We start from the raw sequence: 14287 nt of genomic DNA, 5'->3' as shown, positions 1-14287 counted from the left end.
GCTTTTCATAACTCTTTGAAGAAGAAGAAGAAGTAGAGCTCAGGGAGGGGTGGGGAGGAAAGTGCTTGGAAAAAAGCACATAAAAAAATGTAAAAATGTAAAGAGGATTTCAGGTTGCTTCAACCCATCTTGCTTTCCGCCCCTCCAGAACCTGAAATTCTAAGCTGGACAGCGTGGTTTGCAAAATAATAATAATGGTGTTAGTTAAAGCAGGGGAGGGAGAGAAGGTGAAGAAATTAGAGGCTTTGGGAACATGGGTTGCGGGAACTGTGAGAGCTAAACTACAGTGTCCAGAATTCTTTGGGAAAAAATGTCCTTTAAAGGTTTGATGTGGAGGCAGCCTCACTTGTTTCAGCTGCAGGAGGCTATCTTAGCTGCAAATCTGGAACAGAAGAAAACCATTGTTTTAGACGACTTAGTCAGCATGCATCGTGCCGTACAGAGTACGAGAGGGCAAAAGCCTGCCCCAATGAGCTTACAATTCAAAATTTGACGCAGATAAAACAGTGGAAGAAGGGGAAGCCGATGCAACCAGGGGAGCAAGGTCTAGTAGTGGTGTAGTTGCATATGTTTAGGCCCCATCTGCTTCTTGTTGTTGTTTAGTCGTTTAGTCATGTCCGCCTCTTCGTGACTCCATGGACCAGAGCATGCCAGGAACTCCTGTCTTCCACTGCCTCCCGCAGTTTGGTCAAACTCATGCTGGTAGCTTCGAGAACACTGTCCCACCATCTCGTCCTCTGTCGTCCCCTTCTCCTTGTGCCCTCCATCTTTCTCAATCAGGGTCTTTTCCAGGGAGTCTTCTCTTCTCATGAGGTGGCCAAAGTATTGGAGCCTCAGCTTCAGGATCTGTCCTTCCAGTGAGCACTCAGGGCTGATTTCCTTCAGAATGGAGAGGTTGGATCTTCTTGCAATCCATGGGACTCTCAAGAGTCTCCTCCAGCACCATAATTCAAAAGCATCAATTCTTCGGCGATCAGCCTTCTTTATGGTCCAGCTCTCACTTCCATACATCACTACTGGGAAAACCATAGCTTTAACTATACGGACCTTTGTTGGCAAGGTGATGTCTCTGCAAGGTGATGTCTTTGTTGGCAAGGTGATGTCTCTGGGTGCATATTGCACTTCAAAGGTTTGTCCATACTGAGTTTGCTGAAAACATTGTGTTTTCTTCTGTCCTTTTTTTTTAAAGGTCCACTTTGACCAGTTTAAAGAAGCCCTCATCCTCATCTTGTCCAGGACATTAACGAATGAAGAGTCCTTCCAAGAACCAGGTAAGCCAGATCACTGATAGGCTTGGATTCTGGCAACAGTAAGGGAAGTGGATTGCGGAAAGCACGACGGAGCTCAGATCCATGTCCGAAGGTGTTCCAGAGCTTCTCGGTTTACACTGTTTTGCTCTAAATTCAGGGGCCTCACTTTAGGCAGCTTCCCACCCCAGCAACAGTGCAGAGTTTCCTAAACTTGGGTCCCCAGCTGTTGTTGGACTACAACCCCCATCATCCCTAACTGGAAGGACCTGTGGTCGGGGACTATGGGAATTATAGTCTGAAAACAGCTGAGGTCCGAAAACAGCTGGGAAACACTGCTCTTGAGTTATTTTTGCAGCAAACAAAGAGCACATCTTGAGCCCGGCTCTCGATCCGTCTAGTTCAGGGTTACCTACACTGGCAGGCAGCAGCTCTCCAGGGTTTCAGACCAAGCCCTACCTGGACATGCTGCCAGGGATTGAATACTTCTGCATGCAAAGCAGGTGATCTACCTGTTGAGCCCCGACCTTCCTCCAAGCAGCATACCTGGGAGAGTGATCTCTTGCTACTAAAATAGCTACCCAGGTGTACCAACCCTGGCCACGGTTCACAATGACAGGAATGTGCACAGAGGATTTTCTTCTGCCCAGTTCCCAGGGCTACAGCCGCATGTCTGTGCTTGCAAAGCAAACATTTTTTAAAACCGACTTGCTTTAGTCACGCAAAACAAATACTTCACTGCAGGGTAACTAAAGGAGACATCGCCGGCGAGAGGCACTGAGGCACAAAATGCGGCGTTTCTGCAGCTTCTGTTTCTCTTCTATTTTCCATCTAACTTGCCGATGCATTTAGGGGGGGAAAGAGTTGGAACTTCTGCAACTTTTAGTGAAGACATGCAGAGATGGGCAGCCTGTTTGGCAAGGGTTGGGAGGGGGGCGATACCAAACTCTCGCTGGTGGGTGATTTGTCTATCCATTGAGGTTCTGATCATACTACCAGCTAGAGCAGAGATCAGCAAACTTTTTCAGCAGGGGGCCAGTCCACTGTCCCTCAGACCTTGTGGGGGGCCAGACTATATTTAGGAAAAAAATAATGAACGAATTCCTATGCCCCACAAATAACCCAGAGATGCATTTTAAATAAAAGCACACATTCTACTCATGTATAAACACGCTGACTCCCGGACCGTCCGGGGGCCAGATTGAGAAGGCGATTGGGCCAGATCCGGCCCCTGGGCCTTAGTTTGCCTACCCATGAGCTAGAGCAATGATAGGGAGTCTCTGGCCCACGGTCCTAATTTGCATCTCGAGGTTGTTTTCTTCAAGGTACATCCTCCTGCCCTGCAGTTGGTGTCCCTATAAGATGTGAGCTGTGGGGCAGGTGTGGCGGCACCTATGTAGCCCCAAGTCCTTTCCCTGAGTGGTTCGATTTCAGGGGGTGCAGACCAAGTATAACACTTCAGCTGCCTCCATGGCTGTTGGCAGTTGGCCGATGTGCCTCTGGGTACCAGTATCTGGGTACCAAGACCAGGTGAGGGCTGTCTAAGGACATCTTGGAGGTGTTTGGTTGGTCACTGTGGGAAATGGGTTGCCAGCCTAGAGACATGTTGCAGGCCTTTTAAACCGTGACTGTGGCAAATGATTTCCATCATTTTCCTGTGCTTTTTATTTTTTTGGACAATGCGATTTTATTTAATGATTTAAGGCTGCAGTCCTAACTCCATTTACCCTGGGGCAAACCCCATTTAAGTCAATAGGGCTGACTCCCGAGTAGACGTGGTTAGGATTGTGCCATAATTGTCTGTTTGTTTGTGTACATTTATGTGTTGCCCTGGGGGTAGCTATTGCTGTCATTTTTTGAATGAAACGATTGAAGAATAATGAAACACAAAGCTGGTCTCTGGCTTCCTGCCTTGGAACAAAAACCCCAGAACTGTTTACATCTTGCTGGTGTAATTGGTTCTTAAAAGTTTGTAAACCACTTGGAAGCCTATTTGGGCATTAAGTGGTGTATATTTATTTTATTGCTATCATTTATTATTACGTTAATATCCCACCTCTTTTCAAAGTGTACCTTGGTCTCCCAGGTCCCAGTCCAGCACTTTAACCAATGTTGTTGTTCAGTCGTTTAGTCGTGTCCGACTCTTCGTGACCCCCTGGACCAGAGCATGCCAGGCACTTCTGTCTTCCACTGCCTCCCGCAGTTTGGTCAAACTCATGCTGGTAGCTTGGAGAACACTGTCCCACCATCTCGTCCTCTGTCGTCCCCTTCTCCTTGTGCCCTCCATCTTTCCCAACATCAGAGTCTTTTCCAGGGAGTCTTCTCTTCTCATGAGGTGGCCAAAGTCTTGGAGCCTCAGCCTCAGGATCTGTCCTTCCAGTGAGCACCCAGGGCTGATTTCCTTCAGAATGGAGAGGTTTGATCTTCTTGCAGTCCATGGGACTCTCAGGAGTCTCCTCCAGCACCAGAATTCAAAAGCATCAATTCTTTGGCGATCAGCCTTCTTTATGGTCCAGCTCTCACTTCCATACATCACTACTGGGAAAACCATGGCTTGAACTATACGGACCTTTGTTGGCAAGGTGATGTCTCTGCTTTTTAAGATGCTGTCTAGGTTTGTCATTGCTTTTCTCCCAAGAAGCAGGTGTCTCTTCATTTCGTGACTGCTGTCACCCTCTGCAGTTCACTTCAGGATGCGAACGGGGCTCCGGAATGGATCCCATTCGCATCCAGAGGTACCACTGTACATGTGAAAAGGATCTAGGGGTCTTGGTGGACCACAAGCTTAACATGAGCCAGCAGTGTGATGCTGCAGCAAAAAAAGCTAATGCCATTCTAGGCTGTATCAACAGAAGTCTAGTGTCAAGGAAAGTCATAGTTCTGCTTGATTCTGTCTTGGTCAGACCACACCTGGAGTACTGGGTCCAATTCTGGTCTCCACAGGTTAAGAAGGATGTTGAGAAGCTGGAAGATGGGTAGAGGAGGGCGACCAAAATGATCAAGGGTCTGGAAACCAAACCTGATGAGGAATGGTTGAAGGAGCTGGGTATGTTTAGCCTGGAGAAGAGAAGACTGAGAGGAGATATGATAGCCATCTTCAAATATCTCAAGGGCTGTCACATGGAAGAGGGAACAAGCTTGTTTTCTCCTGCTCTGGAGGGTAGGACTCGAACCCACGACTTCAAGTTACAAGAAAGGGGATTCTGACTAAATGTCAGGAAAAACTTTCTGACAGTAAAAGCTATTAAACAGTGGAACAGTTTCCCTCAGGAAGTTGGGGCCTCTCTTTCATTGGCAGTTGTAAAGCAGAGATTGGACGTCCCTCTGTCATGGATACGTCAGCTGAGATTCCTGCATTGCAGGGGGTTGGACTAGATGACCCCCGGGGTCCCTTCCAACTCTGCAATTCTATGATTCTATGAGACCCCTGCGGGCAAGGGAGGGGAGGTCGATTTTGGTCTCTGTGATGTCAGGAGCCTGAGAGGTGAGAAGGAGGAGATGGTAGCTTTGCCCAGGGCCGGATTTAGGTTCAATGTGGCCCTCAGCTCCTGAAGGTAATGGGGCCCTTTATCTGCCCAGCAATCCTTTGCCAACAACAAATTTTCACTTTTTGTGTGTGTTGAATATATGCTATATGGTCATTTGTGGACCTAATAGGTATCTCAAGCCATTTGCACATAACAGTCCATGCAGAATGTAGGCACCCTATACAGTGGTACCTCTGGTTGCGAACAGGATATGTTCCGGAGGCCCGTTCACAACATGAAAAGAGCGCAACCTGCAGCAGCGTGTCTGCGCACGCACGAGTTGCGATTCCTCGCTTCTGTGCATGGACATGATGTCATTTTGCGCGTCTGCGCATGCGCGAGCGGCGAAACCTGGAAGTAACCCTTTCCGGTACTTCTGGGTCGCTGCGGGATGTATCCTGAAAGAATGTAACATGAAGCGGATGTAACATAAGGTATGACTGTATATAGAAATGAGCAAAGCAGTGATATATGAGGGAGCAGGCAAGCAGGCGGGGCCCATGACTTACATCATAGGAGCCTACACAACACAAAACACGGTTGCTGGCTGTAGATTTTATTTTATTTGTTTTTTATCTTATATTTTGGAAATGTACAGCCAGGTTTTTTTTCCCCTTTAAATTTTTTGGGGGGAGCCCCAAGAGAGTGGGGCCCTAAGCTAGAGCTTGTTTAGCTTATATGTAAATCCAGCACGCGGGTGGCGCTGCGGGTAAAAGCCTCAGCGCCTAGGGCTTGCCGATCGAAAGGTCGGCGGTTCGAATCCCCGCGGCGGGGTGCGCTCCCGTTGCTCGGTCCCAGCGCCTGCCAACCTAGCAGTCCGAAAGCACCCCTGGGTGCAGGTAGATAAATAGGGACCGCTTACCAGCGGGAAGGTAAACAGCGTTTCCGTGTGCTGCGCTGGCTCGCCAGATGCAGCTTGTCACGCCGGCCACGTGAACCGGAAGTGTCTCCGGACAGCGCTGGCCCCCGGCCTCTTGAGTGAGATGGGCGCACAACCCTAGAGTCTGTCAAGACTGGCCCGTACGGGCAGGGGTACCTTTACCTTTACCTTAAATCCAGCACTGGCTTTGCCCGCTGGCCAGATCCAGCTCCTCTTTGAATTTTTGTGTTTCCCCCCCCCTACAATTGAGAGGTATACAAATAAACAGATTGCCAAGATTGCTGCACAATGCTCAAATCTAGCAGGTTCCCACCCTGGGCAGGGCTCTGTGGCCCATCAAGGGGAATTAGTGATCGGCTCACTGAGGAGCCAAGGCTTGCACCCTACAAGTATGGGGCAGAACGTACTAAAAGGGAATTCATGCAACTCCTGTTTGTTCTTCAGAGCCAGGCCAGAAACAGCCCCTCAAGTGGCGCTGAAGAATTTGGAACTGATGGGCCTTCAATACTGCATGGAATGTGAAAAACCCTAGGCGTGGTTCCTCCCAGAATCACAATTGCATGCCAAATCTTTAATATTCAATGCTGTATTGTTTTTAACACTCGATTGGGATCTGCCCAGAGTGGCTGGGGAAACTCAGCCAGATGAGCGGGGTATAAATAATAAATTAATGTTCTTGTTATTGTTATTATTAACACAACATCACACTAGCGGCAGAAGAACACCTCTCAGTTTGGTCCAGAAATAATCCCATTTGACCGATCGCTTGGCAGGATGCACACTGTTAAGAGATAACCCCAGTCAATCTGGATTATTTTTGGACCATGAGGTCTGTGGTTGTGTCTGGCATCCCGACACAAAGAGGGGCTCACTTTCCCTCCTTGACAGGGATGGCAGCAGCTAGACCTGGATTGATGAGGCCTCTTGTGCCCATTCCCGGAGGGCAGGAACAAAGGTAAGAAACAACACAAAACTAGGAACTCAGGTCAAGACAGAAGCGATGGAGCAGCCCTGATCATTCAAAAACTGGGAAAAAATGTGACTATGTATTTAGGAAGAAGGCCCTGGGATATCTAGGTAGAGAAAGACAAGGCAAATTCAGTAACAGAGGTCCTGGAGGCTGTTTATTGAACCAAAGCCTTTGGTTCTGTTATTACTTATTTTATTATACTAATATTACTAATATTACTAATATTACCATAAAAGCTATGGTTTTCCCAGTAGTGATGTATGGAAGTGAGAGCTGGACCATCAAGAAGGCTGATCACCGAAGAATTGATGCTTTTGAATTATGGTGCTGGAGGAGACTCTTGAGAGTCCCATGGACTGCAAGAAGATAAAACCTCTCCATTCTGAAGGAAATCAGCCCTGAGTGCTCACTGGAAGGACAGACCCTGAAGCTGAGGCTCCAAGACTTTGGCCACCTCATGAGAAGAGAAGACTCCCTGGAAAAGACCCTGATGTTGGGAAAGATGGAGGGCACAAGGAAAAGGGGACGACAGAGGATGAGATGGTGGGACAGTGTTCTCGAAGCTACTAACATGAGTTTGACCAAACTGTGGGAGGCAGTGGAAGACAGGAGGGCCTGGCGTGCTCTGGCCCATGGGGTCACAAAGAGTCGGGACACGACTCAACGACTAAACAACAACAACAACAAAAGGATAACATGCTGTGTTAAAAAAAAGAGAATGAAACACAAACTTGCCCTTTTGTGTCTTTTGAGATTACAATTGTGCCATTTATTTAAAAATAAAGGAAAAAACACCTTAGCACACTAAGGTGGGTGTGTATTTCAGAAGCACACACTTGTGGGCTTCAGAAATCGAGTCACTTTCAGGTTTTATTACAATCCGCCGGTCTACAGGTTTTGTTAAATAAATAATCAGAAATCAAGAGCGTCTGTATTCCACAGACACACATCCCCACTCAAATCTGAGTTGTGTGTATATGTGCAAAGAAAGTCAATATGAGGTTTCTTTTCCCTCCTTGCAGAGAAGCCTTGCATCTGATGTCGATACATAACAAAGCATAGCCCCTGGCGATGGCTGGTTGGGGGGGGGGCGAGCAGTCGGGCTGGCAAGGGGAGGGGGGCAGGTTACAGCTCTCCGCCTGCTGATTCCCTTCATTGAATGGAGTCAGCCGCAACATCTGTGGGATCCACAGCAGCCCAGGGCCTCCGATATCCAGAGCGCTCCCCCCATTTTTTAATGGCTGCAGACTTTGGCTTGAGCCATAAAAATTCATGCATAGCCAACGGCATGGAGGTTGCCTTCAATGGACCTCTCTTCTCTTCCTTCCAGACTTGCTCAGGAGGCTGAAGAGGCAAGAGGTTTGTGTGTGTGTAGAAAATGATCTTATTTATTTATTTAGCTGTTCGGTTCCAATTACGCGTTGCTTTCCGTAACATATCTCGAAGCGATCTTGCAGCAAAAAGGAACAGCGAGCGCCATTCCATACGTCAACAAAACCAAAACCGCAATTTTGAAATCCACCGCAGATACAGACTGGAGGAGATAGTTGTTTGTATTTATTGATATCTTTCTAAGGTTTCGTGCCCGTCCTTCACCGACGGACTGCAGCAATTAAAATCGAGGAAAAGAATTCCAAACGAAAGCAGCTCAGTAGATTAAACAAAAGAGAAGAGCTGGCCCCCACAAAAACCCCTTAATAAGGTGTGGGCATGGCTACCAGCTTGGATATTTTTTAAAAAGGGGATCAGGCAAGTTCATGAAGGATAAGGACACTACCGTATATTTCACTCAATAAGACGCACCTTTTTCCTCCTAAAATCTAAGGGGAAATGTCTGTGCATCTTATGGAGCGAATGTGTGGGGCTGGGGGGGGGGACACCTGGGCTTCCCCTGCCAGCCCCGACCTGCTCCTTGGGGCTCGGGGTGGGGGAAAGTGCTTCCCCCACTGCCAGCCCCGGGGAGCAGCAGGAAGGCTGCGCACAGCTTTTCCGCTGCTCCCCGACTGCTCTTTGGGGCTGGGGCTGGGGGAAAGCCGGGCTTTCCCAACCTGCTTGCTCCCCGACCTGCTCCTTGGGGCTCGGGGTGGGGGAAACCCGGGCTTCCCCCGCCAGCCCCGACAAGCTCCTGAGCATCTCTGGGGTAGCCCACGAAGCCTCCGCAGGGCAGCGGGGAGCCTTCATCCCTCTGCCCTGGGGAGGCTTCGCGCGGCTATCCCTGGCTTGTGGGGGAAGGGACAGAGCGAGGCTCTCTCACTTCCCCCACCTCCCGCAAAAGCCCCCAAGAACCACATATTTTTTTTCTTGAACCCCCCCCCCTCAAAAAAAGTAGATGCGCCTTATGGTCGGGTTTGCCTTATGGAGCAAAAAATACGGTAGCTATAGTGGCTGTGTTAGGAAGCTGCCTCGTATTTTGAGTCAGGACATTGGGCATATCTAGCCCAGGGCTGTCTGCACGGGCTGGCAGCCTCTCCCAGTGGTACCTGGAGATGTCGGGGATTGAACCTGGAAACTTTTGTATAAAAATAAAAATACTAATTAATAATCATAATCATAATAATTTATTTATTTACACCAGGCTTCCTCAACTTCGGCCTTCCAGATGTTTTGAGACTACAATTCCCATCATCCCTGACCACTGGTCCTGCTTGCTAGGGATCATGGGAGTTGTAGGCCAAAAACATCTGGAGGGCTGAGGTTGAGGAAGCCTGATTTATCCCCGCCCATCTGGCTGGGTTTCCCCAGCCACTCTGGGCAGCTTCCAACAAAAGATTAAAAATACATTAAAACATCAGTCATTAAAAACTTCCCTAAACAGGGCTGCCTTCAGATGCCTTCTGAACGTCAGATAGTTGTTTATTTCTTTGACATCTGATAGGAGTGCGTTCCACAGGGCGGGCGCCACTACCGAGAAGGCCCTCTGCCTGGTTCCCTGTAACTTGGCTTCTCGCAGTGAGGGAACCACCAGAAGGTCCTCGGAGCTGGACCTCAGCGTCTGGGCAGAACGATAGGGGTGGAGACTCTCCTTCTGGTATCCTGGGCCAAGGCCATTTAGGGCTTTAAAGGTCAGCAGCAACACTTTGAATTGTGCTTGGAAATGTACTATAAAATATATACGGAAATGTATAAAAGAGGGTGCTCCATGTCTGAGCCACAGCACTTCCCCTGACGGTTCTGCCACCACTGTCAACTCAAATGACATCATTCTTGCAGTTGGCTCCTGCTTTCGGGCTTCACAGAGGTATCTGCTTGGCCACTGGGAGAGCAGGATGCTGGACTAAATGGGCCATTGATCTGATCTAGCACAAAATTTCTCCTTCTGCAGTTGACCACTTCAAATTGTAGAGCGGGGCTTCCATGAGTCAGTGCTCTTCTGTGGGGAGTGACAGAGAAGAGTGGAAGGAAGCCAGCGTGTCAGGGAGAATATAAGACTAGCAGGATTTTTCTCCCAGATAGATAGATAGATGATAGATAGATAGATAGATAGATAGATAGATAGATAGATAGATGATAGATAGATAGATAGATAGATAGATAGATAGATAGATAGATAGATAGATAGAGACGCAAGTGGCGCTGTGGGTTAAACCACAGAGCCTAGGACTTGCCGATCAGATGGTCGGCGGTTCGATTCCCCTCGACGGGGTGAGCACATGTTGCTCAGTCCCTGCTCCTGCTAACCTAGCAGTTCGAAAGCACGTCAAAGTACAAGTAGATAAAAAGGTACTGCTCCGGCAGGAAGGTAAACGGCATTTCCGTGCGCTGTTCTGGTTTGCCAGAAGCAGCTTAGTCATGCTGGCCACATGACCCGGAAGCTGTATGCTGGCTCCCTCGGCCAATAAAGCGAGATGAGTGCCGCAACCCCAGAGTCGGTCACGACTGGACCTAATGGTCAGGGGTCCCTTTACCTTTACTTTAGATAGATAGATAATTTATCACGGTCAGAGACCAGCTTATAAAACAATCCCTGAAGGAAAACAAACATTTAAAACAATGTACAACAATAAATTTGAAATTTATAAATGTGATAAGCGTATAGACACTTAAACTTTAAGATGAGCTGCCGCAGAGAGCTGACCCAGAGTCACCCATGGAACCGAGTTTGGGGATTTTCTTAACGAACTAGTTTGGGTCGGGGGATGGTCTGCGCCTACAGATCTGTACACAGAATCTGGCGACCATCCGGGTCATCTGATGATCTTTGCCTAACAGGAAATGGTCAAATTTTTGCTTTTCCGGGAGGTCAGCGAGCCTCACCAGCAGGGGGTCAATGGTCTCACTACGTGCCTCTTCATAAAAGGGACATCTAAAGAACAAGTGCTCTGGGCTTCCTATCTCCCCCAATGAACAGGCGCAAAGTCTCTGAGCATATGGGACTTTTTAAAAGGATCTTTCCAGGACCAGCGAGGGCCGGGCTGAGCTTCCTCCCTATGTCTTTATCTGGAAAGGTGCAAGCATGTGTGGGCTTTATGGAAGAGCATTCAGTCACCTGGCTTACTAGTCATACATGTGGCTTGCTAGCAGTACATGGGTAAAGGGATCTAGGGGTCTTAGTGGAGCATAAGCTTGACATGAGTCAACAGTGTGATGCTGCAGCAAAAAAAGCTAATGCCATTCTAGGTTGCAACAACAGAAGTCTAGTGTCCAAGGGAAGTAATAGTCCTGCTCTATTCTGCCTTGGTCAGACCAAACCTGGAGTCCTGTATCCAGTTCTGGGCGCCACAATTTAAGAAGGATGTTGAGAAGCTGGAATGTGTGCAGTGGAGGGCAACCAAGATGATCAAGGGTCTAGAAGCCAAGCCTTATGAGGAACAGTTGAAGGAGCTGGGTATGTTTAGCCTGGAGAAGAGAAGACTGAGAGGAGAGATTATAGGTAAAGGTAAAGGTACCCCTGCCCGTACGGGGTAGTCTTGCCAGACTCTAGGGTTGTGCGCCCATCTCACTCTATAGGCCGGGGGCCGGCGCTGTCCGGAGACACTTCCGGGTCACGTGGCCAGCGTGACATTGCTGCTCTGGCGAGCCAGAGCCGCACACGGAAACGCCGTTTACCTTCCCGCTTGTAAGCGGTCCCTATTTATCTACTTGCACCCGGGGGTGCTTTCGAACTGCTAGGTTGGCAGGCGCTGGGACCGAACGACGGGAGCGCACCCCGCCGCGGGGATTCGAACCGCCGACCTTTCGATCGGCAAGCCCTAGGCACTGAGGCTTTTACCCACAGCGCCACCCGCGTCCCTCACGGAGAGATGATAGCCATCTTCAAATACAGTGGTACCTCAGGTTACATACGCTTCAGGTTACATACGCTTCAGGTTACAGACTCCGCTATCCTAGAAATAGTGCTTCAGGTTAAGAACTTTGCTTCAGGATGAGAACAGAGATCGTGCTCCAGTGGCGTGGCGGCGGCAGGAGGCCCCATTAGCTAAAGTGGTGCTTCAGGTTAAGAACAGTTTCAGGTTAAGAACGGACCTCCGGAACAAATTAAGTACTTAACCCGAGGTACCACTGTATCTAGATGCTGTCACATGGAAGATGGCACAGGCTTGTTTTTTCCTGCTCTGGAGGGCAGGACTCGAACCCGTGGCTTCAAATTACGAGAAAGGAGATTCCGACTATGACTCTATGTGGACCCCCACTTGTAATCTGAATAGGTGCAGGCAAACTCATTCCTTCAATAGTTTGCGTTGCAGTATCTTTAAAGTTGTTGTCACAAGTGGATGCTGGCATAGCTGAGCAGGACTTCCTTTGTTGCTTTAGCTGAAGAAAACCTGGGCTAAGTCTCGCAAGGAGGTCTGTTGTCACAGTGCCCTGGCAATTCCCCCCAGATCTCTCCTGGCACAGGACACACATACACACACACACCATGGTGGGTTAGCTTCTCTCTGCTTTGGAGAAATCCAACTGCGCTTTGCTGTAATGAAATAACCCCCCCACCCCAATTTTTCAAGGCAAAGCAAGAAAATGAACGGGCCATAGAGAATCTACCAGAGCTAACATGGCAGTGAGATTCTGTAGGCTACCAATTGCCAGCAGCCCAGCTTTAATGGTGATGATAAGGTTTGCTTTTGTTCTTCTGGGTCTTATTTAATCAGCCTGTCTCGTTTCTGATTTTCCCTATCTGCGCACTTCATCGTATGGCTTTCATGTCCAGGCTCCAGCTGCAGGAAATCTTGTTAAAATTGCCTTGTTCAAACACCCGCACGCCCGCCTGTGTTCCCCAGGGTTTGCAATATGCATGGATGGGGTGCAAGTCCGGGGAAGTCGGGGAGGGGGGATAGAGAGAGAGGATATCAAAGGGTTCCTGCTCCTGTGTATTTTATAATTCATTGCATAGCTAAGCTGCCGAATACATTTGCGCTAACAAGCTCGGAGAGGGAATTTGTATAAAAGAGATCGCCACGGCGACACTGGAGGGGCTGGGCTTCCAAAGGATTTCTCGGAGTATTCTAATAATGTGCCCCGTCTTTCTGTCTCCTCATCTCATGCTGCCGAATCCTTGCAATTTTACGATCGGTTTATTTTTTGCTCTTTGGAGAGGCCCCAGAATAAAACCATTCTTAAAAACATCGGATTTCAACAAAAAGCCTAGCGGGGAGGAAATCAGGTTGTAGCCACAACAGCATGAAGGGCCAATAACAAGGTCTAAATAAAAACACCTTCGCCTGATGCCAGAAAGATGTTGGCTCTGGGGAGATGGTCACATTTCTCCCGCCGTTTCTTGCAAGTGAGGTCAGGCATACAATGGTGCAGAAAAGTAGCCTAGTTGGTCAAAGGGCTTGTTTGGTAAACAGGGAATGCTGGGTTCAGATCCTGGTGGTGTCTGTTGGTTGGTTTGGGCTCAGCTCAGCTCAGTTTGGAAGCACCTGCTTTGCATTGCAGTGTAGCCGCATTAGACTTTACCGATTGGTGGGGTCTGCGTTGCTCCCGGACGGGAGGAAGGAAGTCAAATGACACCAAGGTCTGGTTCACAGAAAGAGTTTATTCTGCTCTCCGGATAGCAGAAGGCACTTGCGTGGTCAGTCCACAGCAAGTCCAAAGAAATGAGAGATTCCATGCAGTATATATATCCTCCAGGCACCCTCTCCCCCCCTTCCCCAGGAATCCAGCCACGTGAGCTTATACACGTAAGTTGACATCACAGATGTTCCTGTTCCTGTACTCTTAACCATAAAAGGATGTTCCTGTTCCTGTATTCCTTATCTTGGGGTAAGAAGGTCACCAACTCGAAGAGCACTCCTGGCACCGTTCCCAGGGGGCTGACAAGGTCTGTGCGTCAGTGTGGTCAGGATGTAAGATAAGACCCAGATGTGTCATCCCTGCTCCACTTTGGAACTGACAAGGCCATTCATTAGGAGTCACAGACTGATAAAGGAGAGAGCTTGGTTTATACAGCTGGGTTCCTGTTATACATTTGCTCAAGAGCTCAAGTTACAGATAGGTAGCCGTGTTGGTCTGCCATAGTCAAAACAAAAAAAATTCCTTCCAGTAGCACCTTAAAGACCAACTAAGTTAGTTCTTGGTATGAGCTTTCGTGTGCATGCACACTTCTTCAGATACACTGAAACAGAAGTTGCCAGATCCTTCTATATAGTGAGAAGGTGGGGAGGGGTATTACTCAGAAGGGTGGTGGGAATGGGTGATTGGCAGATACCTGTGATGAGCCTGTTGA

General features: G+C 48.6%; 1 protein-coding gene across 16 annotated transcripts in view; it reads left to right on the top strand.

Annotated features, from left to right (window-relative positions):
* Positions 1–14287, top strand: part of NIN (ninein) — a 121884-nt gene that overhangs the window by 32496 nt on the left and 75101 nt on the right. For all 16 annotated transcript variants that reach the window (XM_028721432.2, XM_077935467.1, XM_077935426.1 and 13 more), the window contains one exon: positions 1190–1271. In XM_028721432.2, the coding sequence (XP_028577265.2) occupies positions 1190–1271 (82 nt within the window). The remainder of the gene's footprint in view (positions 1–1189; positions 1272–14287) is intronic.

Source organism: Podarcis muralis, chromosome 1, assembly GCF_964188315.1.
Source record: "Podarcis muralis chromosome 1, rPodMur119.hap1.1, whole genome shotgun sequence".
NCBI lineage: Eukaryota > Metazoa > Chordata > Lepidosauria > Squamata > Lacertidae > Podarcis > Podarcis muralis.
Note: the sequence above shows the minus strand (reverse complement) of the source record. Positions and strands in the feature narration are given on the sequence as shown.